Raw genomic sequence first — 17,917 nt, 5'->3', positions numbered from 1 at the left:
GCCATTTAAATGGCTTTGCCTGCACGCAGGCCCAAGCGTGCATGCGTGCGCGTGTGTGTGAGAGAGTGTGTGTGAATGGGTGAAGAATTTCTCACATTCCTTTCAGCCTGGAGCATCAATAGCATCCTTTAGATTACAGATTAAACATCAAAGGGTTTGGGACATCTGGGATCATCATTTAAGTTTTATGGCTGCATGCATGCATGCATGCGTGTGTGTATTCCTGTTTCACTATCTTAGGCGATAGTAAAACAAGGACAGTCATGCAAAGTGAGGACATTTTGGCCCATCCCTAAGTTTAGGGTTACAGTTAGCCTTTGACATAAAGGGTTAGGTTTAGGAGTTAGTGTTAGGTAAAATAGTTGTTTTTCATGGTGCGTCAACTTTACAATTATTACGTTTTTGTAAAGGACTCTCTTCTCTGCATTGCTTGCATTTTGGTATGTAGGATGTTCTGTTAACACAGGACCGTCTGATTGCCCAACAAAATAACCCATTCAGCACCATGTACCACCATGATCTCAAAAACGAATGTTCTTTTAAGCTGCTGTGACACTGTATCAAATCCCAAAACTGTTGTGCTGTCTTGCCAATTTCTATTGTCATGCGATCAAAACAGCTATAAGACCTGGCTATGGATGAAACACCCTCGACCAGGAAAACAGCGCTAAAACAAAAGTCCATTCTTAAATGGGTACTTCAGAATGTTTTCATTGACGTCATACCAATTAGTGGTTTTCATTTGTATGTCTGCATGAAGACTTCCTGTCATCGCGCTAATGCTAAAATGCACTTGAACAAATGCTAAATTCTTCCATACACTCCCATTTTATCCATCAGCACTGACTCTTGGGAGATAATCATGACTTTTTCCCTTTTTACAATGGGGTATTCCGTTAAATTTATATAAATGTTGTCTTCGTGGCACCAGAGTCATTCGAAAAGCTGGTGAAAAATGACTGAACACTTCCCAGGTTGTTTGGACCGATAGTCAGGTGGGGTTGCTTTGGAAGTGACTGGCCCCCTCTGCCTTGAGATAAGGAATGCTTTTGTACCACCATGTATCTCAGTTCTTCTCTGTCACTTCATCAGCTGGTTAGAAGAGCGGTAAGCTTTCTGTACAAGGGGGAGGTCTAAATCCTGAGTCAGTTTGTCTTCCCCGGAAATTCTCCCCAGCTGAAATAATAGTAACGTCTTTATTGTCTTTTTGGTTCGCACTTCTTTATTATTAAATTGTTTTCAGGAAGTGGGGGGATTTTTCTACGTCAATCCAAACATTCTTACTAACTGTTCTGGAATGATGGTCACAGTGGGGGGGATGTAGTTGGAAAGGGTGTGATGTGTGCCCCTTAGGAGACCTTAGAGAGTGGCATGGGTGGGGATGGGCTGGGGTCCCTGAATTGAGAGCTGTTGGCCAAGTGGAAACACATGTTGTCTCTCTGTGTCCTAGACTGACTCAGTCAGTCTAGCCCTACTCTCTCTACTGAGTTTTAGAAGCGCCCCAAACATGAGGTTAAAGGTGTATTACTAAATCAATCACAGTAAGTGCCACAATAATATACATCCACTACTTATATAATGTCTCATGCAGCTGCGTTATCAGAGTACACGGTTACTTAACATTCTGACCTGATCTGTCTCAACCAGGTTTCTAATAAACGGCATAGACTGATAAGAGGGTAGTGGCATATCTAAATACAGCATATGGCTCTGATAAAGGCTTATTACGGTACCTGTTTTATGTCTGGATATTCTAAGAATGTTGCACACATTCCAGACTGCTGGTGTCTTTGTGGGAATGGTGATTTGCTGAGTTTGTCATCTGTCTAGAAAACATCAAGTGTTGCTGGTACTAGTTAAAACCTCTGATTAACGTGGGCGTAAGGACAGGTCAAAACCTCAGTCTCTAACACCATGTGCAAGAAGGGTTATCATGCATTTAATTTATGATCAGCTTTTTTCTCCTCTTTGTTCTGTGTTTGTAGAGAGTTATAGACATCCCTTATGTGTCCAAAATGATTCAATAAAACAGCTTTGGTTTTCCTATCAGTTCACTTCCCTTTTCCAATCAATTCACTCTCCTTAATGAATTTCCTCTGGGGTCCGGCAAGTGCATTTGATTGACGAGATTCAAAGCAAGACATTTCTGGAGATGTTGCTGAACGCCCTGCCTGACCTCTGTATTCCGTGTAATTAAGCCTGGGCCATCCTGAACTCAAGTGACAAACAACCAACGGGTGTTTTCCCCCTCCTGTAGGACCCGGGATCGAGATCCCTGCCAAACTTGGGAACGCCAGACTTCTACAGAAGAGGGCTCTCAGGTAAGATATACTCCTGGATAGTGTGATTTGTGTGTAGTGTTTGGGCTCCGTGGACAGGATCATTACGCACACGTTTCAGTCTCTTCAGGCCGTGGGCGTGAGTACATTATGCTGTAGCGGGCTTGTAGGGACAGTGTCCAAGCACAGTGAGAATGTGAAAGATACGGTCTCTGTTGTGAAGGCCAGTGCTGCGTTAGTGTGGCTGCATCGTCTCAGTTCTGGTCTGGTGTCATCCACCGTCTGCATTCCACAGCCGCATGAGGTATTCATCCAGTTCCATGCACTTACGCACTCTGTTAGTAAGTGAGGGGGTTGGTTGCCTCACACCGTTTCTAGTTAAGATGTTATAAAAAGGTGGAACCCGCAAAGTCAGGCACAGTTTACAATATGTGCAACCTTTTACTCCAATGACTAGATGCTTTATTCAGTATAGTCTGTAAGTATTTGAACTGTGACACAAGTTTTGTTGTTTTGTCTCTGTATTCCAATACTTAGGGTTTGAAATTATACAAGGATGATGGGGTTACAGTACAGACTGTCAGCATTAAATTCAGGGTATTTTCATCCTTGTCAAATGATCCATTTAGAAATACAAGCACATTTTGACTTCACAGCTCTCTTGTTAGGCAGATTTGTTTATTTGCATTAGTGCGTGTACAAGCATGCTGTCAGTGTATTGCCTTGATTTTAGGTTTTGCATTTGGGGTCGATTGCTGGTGTCTGACCGCACAAGGAGTGTCAATGCAAGGCAATCTGGCCAAAATGCTGCATATAAATCTATCAGAGACATAGCCAGAACATTAGGCATGCTAAAATCGACTGTTTAGTACATTAAGAAGAAAATACTATTCAGTTCAGAACTGGCAAGTGACCTGGTAGACCGAGGAAGACCTACTGTGGATGACCAAAGAATACTCACCAAAAAGAATCAGGAATCAACTCAAAACTGTCCGAACAGATAAGGAACACACTCAGATAAGGAACACACTCAGATAAGGAACACACTCAGATAAGGAACACACTCAGATAAGGAACACACTCAGATAAGGAACACACTCAGATAAGGAACACACTCAGATAAGGAACACACTCAGATAAGGAACACACTCAGATAAGGAACACACTCAGATAAGGAACACACTCAGATAAGGAACACACTCAGATAAGGAACACTCTCAGATAAGGAACACTCTCAGATAAGGAACACTCTCAGATAAGGAACACTCTTGTTTACTGCTGCTGGTGTCTATGGGTTCCATTGCTTGAACGATTTGCAACCAAGTACTAAATACGGCCAATTTTTTAAAGATTATTTGTCCTATTTACTTTTGGTCCCCTAAAGTAGAGCGGGAGAGGACTATGTATTGAAAAGGCTGTTATGGATGTAAATGGCCTCGAGTTAAAGCTGACTGTCTGCACGTTAACCTCGTAGTCACGGTTTGACTTAAAATCCAATGTGCTGAAGTACACAGTCAAAACAACAGAAATGGTGTCACTGTCCAAATATGTGTGGACTGCTGTATAAGTATGGGTGTGCCCTGTAATGTGCTAGTTCATCCCAACGGATGTGTTCATGTTTCCGGCGACCCAATGTCTGTGTTATTTTCTACCCTCACAACCGGTTTGTGGAATAATTGTTCAACCCAGTCTATTACAAACGGCCCCACAGGATATTTTTTCAAAGATATTATGTTACCATCCTAATGCTTTGCTTGAACACATTTCCTGTGTCTCTCATGGCGTTTCGTCAGTGTGAGTGATTAAAAATTCTACAACATTGCATGCATTCATTATTAGAATGATTACGTCATTTACTTTTAATGAATTTCTTGTTTTACTTGCTAATAGGAGTAACTTGGTCCATGATTCACTGGTCATCTATTTAAAAACAACCTTTACTTCCAAAGTTTCAAGCATTTTTACATCTGGATGTCCTTTTAACCTCTTAGAATCCAGATACTCTCCCAGTCGGCGATTGTTCTTTTAGTGCATTCCTTCACTGGGGCCCCGTCACAAATGGCACCCTATTCCATATACAGAGCAACACAGGTTGAAATGTCTGGGGTAGCGCACTGGGTATACAAGTAATTAGGGTTCAGTTTGGGATGCCTACTGAAACCAACCCAGTGAACATTGTTCTGACTGAGCTGTTCTGTTTGTCTCTCTGACCCCTCTGCAGCTTCCACAAAGAGTTCTCGTTTGAAGCGAAAGACGACCCGGCCAAGAACACCAAGGATCTAGATGTCAATCTGTTGGCTAACCTTCCCAGAGGTGACTCAGGGCTTTGTGTTTCAGCACGCTGTGCGTTGCTGCGTGAACCCCACGGTTCTGTCTGACAAAGGATCTTTTCCCAGGCTTGTGGGGAGGAAAGTGGTTTCCACTCTGGGATTCCTTGTACAATGAGCTATTCGGGATGTGACTGTGGTCATATTTAACACCAGCTGTCAGAGTGAGAGCTCAGGGAGCTTGACCTGCTGTAGCCGGTATCATCTCTTATTGGAGGGGTTGCTTGGCGGGGTGTCCACTGGGGAGCACCTGTCTGATGACTGCACATGTCTGCTGGACCATCAGGGTGTGCTTGACTTATTTACAGAGGCCTGCATGCTTTTGTGTGTGAGCAATGGGAAGCCAGATTTTTCTGCTTCACAGAAGCCTCAAAGCTCAGACAAAGCTTGGGATGTTTTATCTGTCATGTTTTTACTGGTTGTCCTGAGTTGTAAAAAGTTGTACATATTCAAACGTACAAAGATCTGTTACGCGTATATGGTTAATTAGGGGCGTTTTTAAATGCAAATGGTCAAGGTTGTATAAAAGCACTGAGGGTGGTCTTTACCAAGTGGTGATCTCCTACCTGTGTGCCTATGATGTTTTAGGATAGTTTTTAAAAAAAAATCTATGCGTAGACAATTCTGGATTGTTTTTGAATTGTACACTTTTAGTAGGGATTATTTTAAGATTCTCTTCTCAGACCATTGGTCAGCTTCAAATGTGTCTCTTGTTTTTGAAGTGGGGCCAGTCCTTGTGAAATTGTAGAACAACCACGTGTCACACAGTGTGGTCCTTATTTTGTGAAAGTCTCTGATTTCACAATAATGCACCCTGTACTTTTGTTCAAACCAATATGAACCAATTTTTTTTGAAGATTACAGCTCTGGGGAAAAATTAAGTGACCACTGCACCTTTTTCTTTCCTTTCCAAAAAATCAAAACGGATGGTTTTGAGTGAGGAACAAAATGGTTAAAATTAAGAGACCTCTGCAAATGGAACAGTTCCTCACTCAAAATCTTTCTTTTCGACTTTTTTGGAATGGAAAGAAAAAGGTGCAGTGGTCTCTTACTTTTTTCCGGAGCTGTATATGAGAACAAGAGAGAATTTCAGCCTTTGGGCCTATGGGGCTTAAGCTGTAACACATTAAACTGTAACCTAGTGGCATGTAATTTTTTTATTTCTTTTAATTTGAAATAAGGCACCTTTTGCATTTGATAGATTTTGAAGAAGTCATAAATAGTTTGTGGAGATTCAATGGAGTTTTAGATATTGTTACTGCACTTGAGGTATATCAAAAGGCATGAAGTAAAGAAATAGTGTGTTTCAACAACATTTTCTTTTAGCGTTAAGCTATTTTTCGCAAATGTGCAGTCTCACACAGGTCCTGGTCAACACCAGGTAAAGTGTTTAGTTACGGTTTGATGTGTTACTGCATAAGTCCCAAAGGCTTACATTTTCTCATGTGGTGGAGACCCTTAAATGTTGTCATGTAATCTTACATTTTCTTTCTGGGTTGCGCCATTGTGAAATCAGACTTTGACAAAATAAGGACCGCCCTAGTGACACAATGTTGTAAAGAACAGAGTATCCTGGATGAATTGTCACTTATATTTCACTAAAATTACGCTAACTATTCTTGCTCTAAATGCAGTATGTGACACTAGGCTGTCCCAGATCTGAACTTCGATAATCAGGGCTAATATGGGCTTAAACCGTCCAATCTCATCTGCTGTGATGTCTCATCCTATTGTTATAACTACTAAATGTAATAAACTTTAGCGACTACTTTTCAATTTCCTGTTTTCTCGTTTTGATGTCCCTGTGTTTCCATCCATCCAGTTTCAGAACTGAGGAAACGTTTTGAAAGCATAAGCCCAAGCACAAGCTGTGACCGGGAAATGAACAGGTAAGACCAAAACACTCAGCTTCTGAGCTAGGAGGTGGGCAGCAGTGTTAGTGATGATTGTAATTTGTGTGTGTGTTTCATACATAACTCTATAACAGGAACAAAAATATCCCCGAACTCTGGTTAAATCAGAAAAAGTTGACTCCTGGGGATATTTGTCCTGTCCCCATTTTAAAAAGGGGTTTAGCGTACAGACTGTACGAAGTGTTAGGGTTAGTGCAGAAGTTACAATTGTGCAATGGGTTTGAATTAGGGTTAGGCATTACCGGTTAAGTTTAGGAAAATATAATGGGTTATTCAGGTTAAGGTTCAGGTTAGGTTGAGGTTTAAATTAGGGCTAGTTTAAGGATTAGGATTAGTAAAAGTAGGATTTTTTTTTTAGGGCAATTAACTTTGGTGTCCCCATTTTGTATAAGCTGTGTGTGTCTGTCTGTGTGTGCAGAAAGGAGCGGATTGCCCGGCGGTTGGAAGGTATTGACAATGAGGTTCAGCCTGCTATATTGCCCAGCTGTCCTGGTCTGGTGACCAATCGGCTGCTTGAGGAAGACACGCCCCGTTACACACGTGCCTCGGACCCCTGTGATCCCTGTGTCGGTGAGGACACACACACACACACACACAGACCTTCCCACACACGCTCACAGACACGCACGTATTGCTGTCAAATCCTGCCGTCGAGGAATTACACACTAAGGCACCACAGAATACCATGTACAAGTCACATACTCTCTAAACAGCTCACAATGTACCCATTTCCTACATACTTTAGCTGCCTTGGCTACGTACACAGCCGACTGATTGCCAGTCCCCACTAGAGTTTAGCCCGGACTGCATCGAGCGAGCATGTTGTTATTATGGAAACCCTATCCACGCTTTTTCATACAAGTCCTATCCATATTTGCTTAGAGCATGAAGTCATTTGCCAGATATGCATTGACGCAATGCAATTCATGCTGAGCTATTGCTGCGATCCAGAGAGTCTGGGCTTGTGACGTTGCCTCTGTTTCCAGTCACCGTGCAGAGGTACTGCAAGGACAACATGGAGAATCCGGACATGAGGGCCCACCATGTGACGGCTCAGGAGCGGCAGTCCAGAGCCCGGTGCCGGCCCGAAGGACTGAGCGCCCGCGCCGAGCCCGTCTACGTCTCCGACCCGGCCAGCGCCAACTTGGATTCCAAGGCGGAGCGGATCGCCCGCTACAAGGCGGAGCGGAGGCGCCAGTTGGCCGAGCGCTACGGCATCTCTCTGGACCAGGATCCCGACACCACCGCCAGCCACCTCCTCTACCACGGCTCTTCCCGCGGACGCAAGGAGCCGGAGTGCTCCTCCGAGAGGCAACACGAGTGCTCCTCCGATCTACGCCGCCGAGCGGAGTCTGTCGGGGACGAGCCCCCTTACACGTCTGGCGGCTCCAGGGTGGGGAGGGCGCCCCCCCAGCCGCACTGCTATGCCGAACCAGGCCAGGGGCCGCCCAGGATGGAATCTTTCACGGAGAGGGAGCGGATTATGAACATGGAGAACCAGCGCAGGGCGGCCCAGCAGGAGAGGGACACCAAAGCCCCCGAGACGCCGTCTTCCTCCACCTACATGGACGTGACTTCGTCGTCGCCCTCGGCCATGGTGCCCGTTTCCAGGGACTGCACCATCACGGCGCTGCCTCCCAGCTCGCCCAAGATGGGGCGGAAGACGTCGCTGCCCGTGCCCAGGGAGGGGCAGTCCCCTGGGGGTTTGTTGATAGAGCAGCGGACTCACAACGTCCTCAGCAGACACGGGTGAGTGTGTGCGTGCGTGCGTGCATGTGTGTATGGGTTTCTGCGTGCGTGTTTCAGGTATAAAACGCTTCCCTCACGTGGTCGCCCTCTTTAGCCGAACCGCTGATTGTGTCCCAAATGGCCCCCACGATTCCGTACGCGGTGGGCTACTTGACCAGGTCGGGTTACCGTTTGGGACCGACGTAGGAACGCAGATGTGATCCCAGAGTAGCCGTCAGTCCGGTGCGGTTCTCACAATGCTTGGGCGGTGACAGTCATAGTCTCACCGGTTGTTGCTGCGTCCTGTCTGAGTTGATCCAAATAACAGCTGCCTATGTTGCTTTGTGGAGCAGTTGCACGTCCCCGTAACGTCATGGAAAGTCACCGAAAGCCAGCTTGTGAGACGGCCGACGCGACGCACTGGTACCGTATTTCTGACTGTGCTACTTGTTTTCAAATGTCCCCACCAGATGTGCAGTGCTGTCTGGTCTGGAGATATTATGTTCTCCTCTCCTCGGACCCTCAGTCCTTTTTTACGGCTTTATGTTAACTCTGTAAGGAGAACAGTTAGTTACGCGGTCTTGTAGCACATCCTGCCAGGCTTTTCTCTGTCTCTGTTTCGTTCTGTCTTGCCGTCTCATTCTCTCTTGCCTTCTCCCTCTCGGGTTTTAAAATCTGTGAGCTGGTGTGTCGCGTTAGCCGCGAGGCACGCTGTAAGGTTATAGGGCGCGCCGTGTGACTCGTTGGTCAGAACCGTGTCAGCATGGAGGCAGACAGCTGGGACTGATGAAAGCCAGTAACACCACACCACGCCCCTGCATGGGGAACTACTTGAGGCTGAAAGGCAAGCTGCCTTGGTCCGTTTCTCCGGAGTTCCTTTTTGCTGTTGAGTTGTCATTTTGTCTGGAACACCCGGAGATAAACACAACACTGTTGCCATGGAGAGAGTTATTCAGCCCAAATCCTTCCTCTTCTCCCCTCAGTCAACATTCCACAGGTTTCAAAAGGATGAATGTTATGCATGGTATCGTAATGTGCAAGTAGTTAGGAGCATGATTGACAAAGGACACACTGACACGTGCCCAGGCCTCCTGCTTTTCTTCCTTTTGTTCTTGTCCACAGATTGAGATTTTTATTTTACTTCAGAATATACACAAACACAGGATATACACATAAGGTCAGATGTCTGTTTGCTGTCCTCTATAACAGCAAGGTAAACCCATGTCCTGGGCTTTATTCATCCCATATTAACCTACTGAGTCGCACGTTGCCCGCTGCCTGGTGAGAGAGGGCCTGGCTCTGGATGACTGCTTGGACAGATAAGGGGATGCTGCCCTGCTTCCATGGACAGGATGACATGGGCATAATAGGCTCAGTGCCCTAGTGGCTCCATCAGTTGGATGTATATGTATACCCAGTGTGCATTGCAGTATATGCTGCTTTGTTGATCGGTATTTCCCACAATATCTATAAACCCCATATGATGCCTTTTCATTCTTTGTTTTAACCAACCAAAACAAGAGGATGTTTCGTCGTGTTTCCTTGTTTGTGGATATTGTCTCCCCTTACCAGAATCAGATCAGAGCTACGAAATTGGATGTCTCATGAGGCACATGGATGCGTTTCTCTTGGCCAAGCTCAATATAAAGTTGTGCGTGCGTGTGAATCGCGAATGAATCGCCTGAGTTGTGTGTCCCAGGTGACTCCCTGTAGTGAGCTACTTTTGATCAGAGCTACTTGATCTGGTCAGAAGTAGTGCACTGCATTGGTAACTGGGTCCCATTGTGGACGCAGCCCCCTAGTGTCACGATGTCTCACTGCATCTCCCATCCCATTGGTGCAGCCCGGATATGAAACCAACCAGTGATTGGTTCCTCCAGACCGATTCGGAAGGCAACACCAAGTCTCTTATCAACTGGCCGTCCAGGTACAGGGTGTGCCCCCCCCCCCCCATCCCTGCACCCCTCCACCCACCAATTTCCATCTCTTAACCCAGGCCATTATGAACTCTGACCTCATCCTCCGTCCATGTTAATGGGTGTTGCTTTGTTTGCATTTAACCCACCCCCGTTCATGTTGTCCAGTGACTCTACAGCGTCAGCTCCTTTTTCCACCTGATTTTCTGCAGTCTAGGCCAGAGAGAGAGAGAGAGAGAGTTCCTCGAAGTCAGACGGTGGTAGACCTCCCTCAGCAGATACAGTGGTGCTATTTGTCCTCCGTGTGATGCACAGAGAGAGAAGCATGAATCTGATCTGTGTCTGATCAACGTTTCACCCGATAGCATTGGCTTGTCTCCATTTTCCAGATATGAAAACGTCCCGGGATCTGGGTTTATCTCTGTAGTAACACAATGACAAAGCTGTCCGTTAGACTTATTCTGACTAGATATCTACGCTATATTCCTGACAGCGGCAGGAATCTTTTTATATTTTTTTATAGGAATATACCCCCCCCCCCCCCCCCAATTGTTTAAGTGAACACACAAACAGTACCGGAAATCTTAACCGAAATTGTGCTGTTGGTTAATTTCTAAACCACTAAATATTTTGTCAAGTTACAAAAGGGTTGTAAACAAACGGCCTCTAAAATGCCATAAGAGAGGGGCGTTGCAACTCAAGACTCCGTCTCCTGCGTTCTGGTTTGTCATACATCAGCCCAGAACCGGAAGGAACAGAATGATCACCTGATCCTTTTAGATCACCTGATCCTGAGACACCATATCAGCAAAAATCTATAACAATAGCGATTATATTTTGTTAAAAACAGCTGAGTAAAATTGTGCCATATTCCAATGCAGTTAAGACATCCTGCTGATTAAATTGTAATTAACATTAAGAAGTACCTTGATAACCTTATATATTGTTATCAAGGTAATTGGGTCCACTTATCGTGATACTGATTTTTGTTGATATCACCCAGCCTTAACCGAAAGCCAACTTTTCAACACCCCATGTCCTGTTAGCCACCAGATTCACACACAATCTAGGTAGAGCGTTCAAATAGGAGTATAGTGGTTAAAAACTTTGTAGGACGAATTAGAGAGGTCTGATGGGGTGAAGCTGTGGTCTGAGGGTTTGTTTGCCATCTGCCTGCCTTCCTACCGAGAGATTAGGCCTCATTGGTAGCTTAGCCTCATCGACCTCATCTCGAAATGTCACAAATGGCACAGTACTTCCTATATAGTGCACACATTTTTGACCAAGGTCCATAGGGCTCTGGTTAAGCCGAGTGCGTTTAAGGGAGCATTATCCCCAGCCACTTGATAACAGCTTCTACTTAGCCTAGCATGTTGCAGACTAACTAACCAACCAACACCCAGCAGTTTCAAATGTGTGGTCGGACCGTGTCCTGCAGCCAATTGATTCCATTCGTTGCCTCCCTCATGATTAAATGTGGGAGGTGACTGGATTTCCGGAATATCTTTGGCCGTGTTTTTAATATCTAATTTGGCCAATGATGGGCGCTGCTGTTTTAGTTTGCTCACAGATTGTGCTCATCTGATTGGTCTGACACGATTACATTGCAATGCTGTTCTGGGTTATGTCATTTTGACCACTGTCTCAAAGTGGAGCTGAACTATCCCATGACGGAGTGTGGCGAGGAGGGCCGTGGTAAGACGGATGAGGGAGTTGAAGTGCGGGAGGGAGGGGTCGAGGGGATATCTGTGGGAATGCTTTGGCCTTTCATCGTTAATTATTTCTCTGCTCTCCCTGTTGTAGTTTCAGTTCAAGCCGCTGTGTGTTGTTAACCCTCTCCGTCTCTCTCTGAAGGATCAGAGTTAGGGAGAGGCTAGCTAGGGAGGATGGAGTCCGCCCGAATAGTCCTGAGTTGGGCCGTCATGTCCCAGAAGCCCCCGTGTACAGGAGACAGCCCCAGCCCGCCGCCCACAACCCCGTCTACCAACATTACCCCCAGACTCACACCCACACTGACCCTTTAGGCCCCCAGCCGGCCTACTGTTACTCCCAGCCTCAGCTCCCCCGTTCTGGGTGGAGCGACGACCCTAGCTATCTGTCCATGGCCACGGGCCCCAGTTCCAAGGCACAGCAGCCCCCCCAGCGCCAGCCCGATGAGGGAGACGTGGATGAGGAGAAGAGGGGGCCCAGAGAGGGCCTCCCCGAGGTGCAGACGGAGGGACTGCTAAAAAGCAGAAAAGCCGTGTTGCCATCGGAGATCCGACGCAGGGAGAGGAGCACGGAGGACCCGCGTGGCTGCGTCCCCCGGAAGGACAGCAGGGTAGAGGATGAGGAGGAGGAGGAGGTTGGCTACAGCAGGACTCGCGGAGGACAGGGGGGAGAGGCTGAGTTTGAGGAACCCAGAGCCGGGTACGTCGGGGGACGAGTGAGAACCCGAATGAGACCGGAGGAACCGGTCAAGCCCCAGGAACACCGATCCTCCCAGCGGGCCACTGAGGACAGGGCGGAGTTTCGAGGCTCCAGAGAGGAGTGCACACAACCGTGGAACGACAACGCCATCTACGTCCAGAGACGGATGGCCCCAATCGCTGCCCACGTCCAGACCAGGGGAGGAGGCACCATCGACGCCTCCAGCCGCCCTGCGTCTGATGCTGGGCAGCAAAGGGCCCCTGGTAGCTGCTTTCCCAGGACCCAAGGACCAGGGCCACGGGGGCCAGCGGACCTGCAACGATCTGCGGAGGGCGAGATCCGAAATGGGGAACGGAGCTCCCTGGAGGCCGGTGACGCTCATATCTCTGTGGCCAAGCTTCGTCACTCCTACCTGGAGAGCGCTCTGACCGCTGCTGGACCGGTCGCGAGGACAACGGAGCTGTAGGTGGTTCTGTTCCTTAACGCTGCCCTGCCCTACAATGCATTCTGCTAAAAGCTGCTGCTTCGCCTGTCTGGAACTGACCCACCTGTGTACTAACACCAGCTGATCACCTCAGCCAGATCGTTCTGTAATGTGTTGCGTGGGCAATAGCGGCTGGCTTTTCTCTTGAACTCACTCGCTGCCCTGTACTGCCAAGCTAACCCCCAAACCCCTGCTGACTGACTGAGATAATGCGTGTTAATGTTCAACACTGCGTGATAATGCGTGATAATTTGCACACCGTGATAGTTTCCGGTTTCTTCCGGAAGTGTGTATTTGAATCATTAACACTACTAATGGAGCATTCCGTTTCGGGGATTTGATATTGGGGCTTAGAGCGTTGAGCTGCCTACCTGATGTCTGAATGATTGTGTGAGTGTGTGTTGCTCTAACACAGCATTTTGCTTATGGCCTCTGCTGTGCCTCCAACTAAAGGAAAATCCCGGATTGGGATTCCTTTGTGCCGTGACAGCTTAAAAGCACAGTGCAAGTTGCTCCATGTTGTCTCCTCTTTCTGTCCTTTTTCTCACCCTGCTTTCCTCCTCTCTGTCTTGTGCCTCCAAGGGAGGGGGAGTTAGATTGGGTGTATCCCCCGGGGGGTGCCGAGGTCCCCAGGAGTGGGGAGCGGGACAGTATGAAGGTCCTGTGGAGGGGCCAGAGGGACATGGGGCGCAGGCTCTACAGCTCCCCTGGAGAAAGTAGGAAGAGCTCAGAGAGATGTAGGACCCAGCCTGTCACCTCCGCCGAGAAACACCGGTCTGATAGGTACTGTCGGTTCCGTCCCATCAGTGCATGGCAGACAAAATGAATTGGCCCTGCTCTCCCCCTGGGGATTATAGAGCGTCTACTGGTTCAGGAACCGGTGTGTTTTCTCTCAGGCTGCATGCACTGTTCCCAATGACAAGTAGGCTGCATGAGAGTTTTCATGCATTGAGGGCGAACACCCGCACCCAGGTATGGGTGTCCTCCCTCTCCACGTCTCATGTTTATCAACAGGACGTGTGTTAGCGTGCTCTGACCGTTCTCTCTAAGTCCTGAGTACAGAGTCCGTCCGTGTCCTGGTCGTAATTGTCCCACGTGACCAGCGTTCGCTAGGGTGAATGAATTGCTCCCATTGTTTTTGTTGAGGTCCAGGAGTCCCCTCTCTCTCTCAGCCGACTGTTAGGTCTCTAATGCCTAATACTGGGCAACTCTCTCCATTTCAAACCGATTTCTGTGATGGCCTACCGAATGGCACCCTCTTCCCTTTATAGTGAGCTAGGGCCCAGGACAGAACTAGGGCACTATCCAGGGAGTAGGGCTCCATTTATGATTCAGACTGACTTCCTAACACCACCTACTGCATTGCACTAGGCATGTCGTCGCGGTTTGAGAAACCTAAAGCCGTGTCTCTCATGCCTCTCTGGGTAGCTGCGCTCACCAGCAGTTGTTTGGGGTCTTTCTTATGGCTGTGCGATTTGTTTTATTAACGTGTGATTGCTGATTGGGTTCTTTTTCTTCTGTTTCTGCCTTTTCTCCTGAAGGTCTGGTGCGGGCCCAGATCTAGCCGGTACTGAAGGTAGGCTTCTTTTGATCTTTTTCTCCATTGGTATACACAGAGAAAGGAGTTGTAACCTGGCTAACTTGAACTTAAATGACATGCCGTTAAAAGCTGTTAGTACGCTAAGAACAGTGTTTTGCGAGCATCCAAACTTTTTATTGACTGAGAGTCATTGTTGGTGCCCGCTTTAGCATAGCATATGGTGCGGGACAATATGAATCAATCCGGTCCTTTTTAAACGCAGACACATTTTAGCATCCACTTCTGCAGGGTCATCCTGCGTCAGTCAGACGGGTTGCTTTTGAACTGAAGTTGTGATGAAGTCTTGCTGTATATCTGTGTCCCAGATTGTGCCCTGTGCCCCATATAGTACTAGTGGCCCTAGTCAGCTTAGTACACTACATAATGGGACTTCTCCCGTCCTCCTCAGGTCATACCTATCTGACAATGTTTTTTCCCCCACGGTCACATTGTTCTGCACCCTTGTTGACCATCCTGATGATTAGGAACCCTGTAGAACTTCACAGCAGAACCATTGAGATCCATCTCCATCTGCAGCCATGGGACTAATGTACTTACATGGTACACTTCCATACTAGTAGAACATTAGGATTTATGTTGTTCAAGAAAGCTATTTCATGCTAGGAATTATGGGACCTCTTGTAGTTTGTTTTCCCAGAATGATCTCTTAGCCACTTTAACAGGATAGTTTTATTTCCTTGTGATATTCATCTCTCCCACTTGTTTTATCTGTTTTTTGTTGTTTCTTTTCCTTTTCTTTTTTTCTCGCTTTTTTACTCCTTTTAATGTATTTTTTCTAGTGGATGAAGAGAAGTTGGATGAACGGGCCAAGCTGAGTGTTGCAGCCAAACGTTCTCTATTCCGGGTATGAATGGACACACTGTTGCTTTGTTGTAACTCTCACCTGAAATTCACAGAGACAGAATTCATTCTGTGACTCAATTACTCTGCACGATAATATAAACTGGGCAGCCGACAAAAGCTTGGGTTAGGCAGCAACTTGTCCGATGAAAGATATGTGCTAATCAACTGAGCATAAGCAATGAGACAGATTTTCCATCTTTTGGCTGTCTCATGTGGTTTGTACTTTTCAACTGCATACCTCATCAAGTCATAGTAAGAACCCAGGATCCGCATTTTAATTTATAACATGAAAGTTCCATGAGGTTAAGCCACAGGGATCATGTGCTCTCTTTGATCAGTCGGCCTCATGCTTGCTTCTCGGGCCGCATCTTGATCTCTTTCACGATGTCGGAGACAAAGTCCACATTTGCCCTCAGTGCAAATGCCTCTCTGTTTTGATATTCCCAGTACAACCTTGCAACCTTTTCATCCAGGCTCTGGTTTCCAGATCTGACCTTTGTGTCGGGATTGTATTGGAATAAAAAAAAACTAAAATGAATTCCAATATTATTCCAGGATTTTTCTTATCCTGATTTGAGTTAATCTTTCTGTTGATTTGAAAGCCTGCCTGATTGCTCCGGTCTTGATACGTTGCCTCCCCAGGAGCTGGAGAGGAACAGGGATGGGTCTGCCCCGAAGCCCCCGTCCCGAAACGCCGCCGTCGAGCGGAGACTGAGGCGTGCCCAGGACCGCTCCCGTACCCAGCCCGTCACCACCGAAGAGGTCGTCATCGCAGCTACGTAAGTCCCTAAATCCCTGGATTACCCTTCACTCCTGTTCCCGCCCCCCCCATCCCTCCCCCCATCTCACTCAAGCTTCCTGTGTGGTGGGGTGTGGGGGGGGGGGTACGCCCCACCCGTGGACTGTAGTATTGCTAATTGTGACCTCAGCGTTTTGGGGTTGCGACACGCCAGGGAGCGGCGTAAATATGTAGCCGTCAAACCTCCAAACAAACCTGGGCCCTTTTCTTCCTGAGGGGAGGCTGTTGACACTGTTGGGTTAATAGGATTCAGATGTTATGTTAATTTAGAAATATTTCCATGTATTGTTCTCACGTCGGTCCATTTAGGACGTTTTATATACAATGCATCGAAAATCAGAGTATTTACCCCTCCAGTCCAGTCAGACAAGGTCATGAGTTTTGATGGAGAACATATGTGATTTGCCTGCTGGTTCCAGTCCGTTGGTTAGTACACAAACGATGGAGTGAGCAGCTATGTCACCTTTTCTCCTCATGTTGCCCTTATACGGCCTCAGGTTTTTCCCCAAGGGCTTGAAACTGACACATGCCGTATCACTGCATTTTTTTCCACGTCATTGCACTGAACAGCGGTTGTAATACAGATAAATCTTTCTCTTAAACAATAGCAAATGTGCCTGTGCACACTAGGGGGCGCTGTTTCCCCTTTCCCTTTTCTAAAATTGCATGATTTTCATTGCCACCTTAAAGAATCATCTGGATCTTTTCTCCTCCCTCTGCCACCTCCTCCTATGGTCACCCCCGTCTTTGTCCCCCTCTGTGACTCCTCCATCACTGTAAAGTGTCCCCGCTCCCTCGTCGCAGAGCACCTCGGCCCGTGTTCCCAGTCCCACTCTAGTCCCCGGCAGTCTGGCACCTCCCAGGTACGCGGGCATGAGCAGCCTGTCAGGGGTCACCACGATGTACAGACTCACCTAACTAGCCAGGTCCCTGAAACTCTTTGCACTGTCTTGGCGGGTCTCTGGCTCGACGCCGTCAACAGTTCTGGGGCCAGGCTATAACTTAACACCGGTTAAATGCATGACGATTGTGCTAAATCTCCCACCTCAATATAATAAAGGTTGGGTTTGGAAGCTAGTGTCTGCGTTCACTAACTTTTGCTGTGTGGAAATCTCAACCGTCGTCGCCAGGTCCCACCCGTTCTTTGGATGTCTTGCGCCCTCTGGTGTGTTTTGAGGGAACGGCCTGCGTGATAAATCTCCTGCCGATTCTCCTTGCATATTCACTCAGCTCTTATGGTTGGTGTTGTGGTGTCTGATATCTCTTAGTCTCAAATAAGACTGAGTGCTGGTTGGTCAGCCTGCCGATAGAGTGATGCTGTATTTGTGGGCGCACTGAAGGCCGTGCCCAGGACTGTCTGCCTGTTCTGTCTGTGGCATAGCATGGGCTTGGCCTGAATGGACTGCCCTGCATTCATGTTCTCCATTTGTGCTGGATGCGTTTCCTCCTCCCAGTCTGCAGGCGTCCTCGCAGCGGAGCGCTGCGGCAGGGGAGCAGGCCACGGAGGCGCGGAAGGCCCAGGATGCTTTAGAGTTCCAGAGGGAAGCACGACGGACCTCCTCCAAGCTCCTCCCTCCGGCCACCTCTCCCCTCGAGGAGACCCAGGCCCTGAACAACGT

The 17,917-nt window shown here is 47.5% G+C and overlaps 1 protein-coding gene across 11 annotated transcripts in view; it reads left to right on the top strand.

The window, feature by feature from the left end:
* The window catches only part of svila (supervillin a), a 62,184-nt gene that overhangs the window by 13,174 nt on the left and 31,093 nt on the right, over window positions 1–17,917 (top strand). For 8 of the 11 annotated variants that reach the window (XM_013139565.3, XM_013139560.3, XM_013139561.3 and 5 more), the window contains exons 2-13: window positions 2,258–2,321; window positions 4,501–4,592; window positions 6,429–6,495; window positions 6,938–7,089; window positions 7,506–8,268; window positions 10,091–10,174; window positions 12,018–13,034; window positions 13,639–13,839; window positions 14,598–14,632; window positions 15,436–15,500; window positions 16,142–16,278; window positions 17,753–17,915. In XM_013139565.3, coding sequence (XP_012995019.2) covers window positions 6,488–6,495; window positions 6,938–7,089; window positions 7,506–8,268; window positions 10,091–10,174; window positions 12,018–13,034; window positions 13,639–13,839; window positions 14,598–14,632; window positions 15,436–15,500; window positions 16,142–16,278; window positions 17,753–17,915 — 2,625 coding nt within the window. In that variant the 5' untranslated portion in view covers window positions 2,258–2,321; window positions 4,501–4,592; window positions 6,429–6,487. The remainder of the gene's footprint in view (window positions 1–2,257; window positions 2,322–4,500; window positions 4,593–6,428; window positions 6,496–6,937; window positions 7,090–7,505; window positions 8,269–10,090; window positions 10,175–12,017; window positions 13,035–13,638; window positions 13,840–14,597; window positions 14,633–15,435; window positions 15,501–16,141; window positions 16,279–17,752; window positions 17,916–17,917) is intronic. The other 3 variants (XM_013139559.3, XM_013139562.3, XM_013139566.3) reach the window with 3 other exon arrangements.

This window comes from Esox lucius, chromosome 21 (assembly GCF_011004845.1).
Source record: "Esox lucius isolate fEsoLuc1 chromosome 21, fEsoLuc1.pri, whole genome shotgun sequence".
In the NCBI taxonomy this organism is placed as follows: domain Eukaryota; kingdom Metazoa; phylum Chordata; class Actinopteri; order Esociformes; family Esocidae; genus Esox; species Esox lucius.
This window is presented reverse-complemented; position numbering and strand designations above follow the sequence as displayed.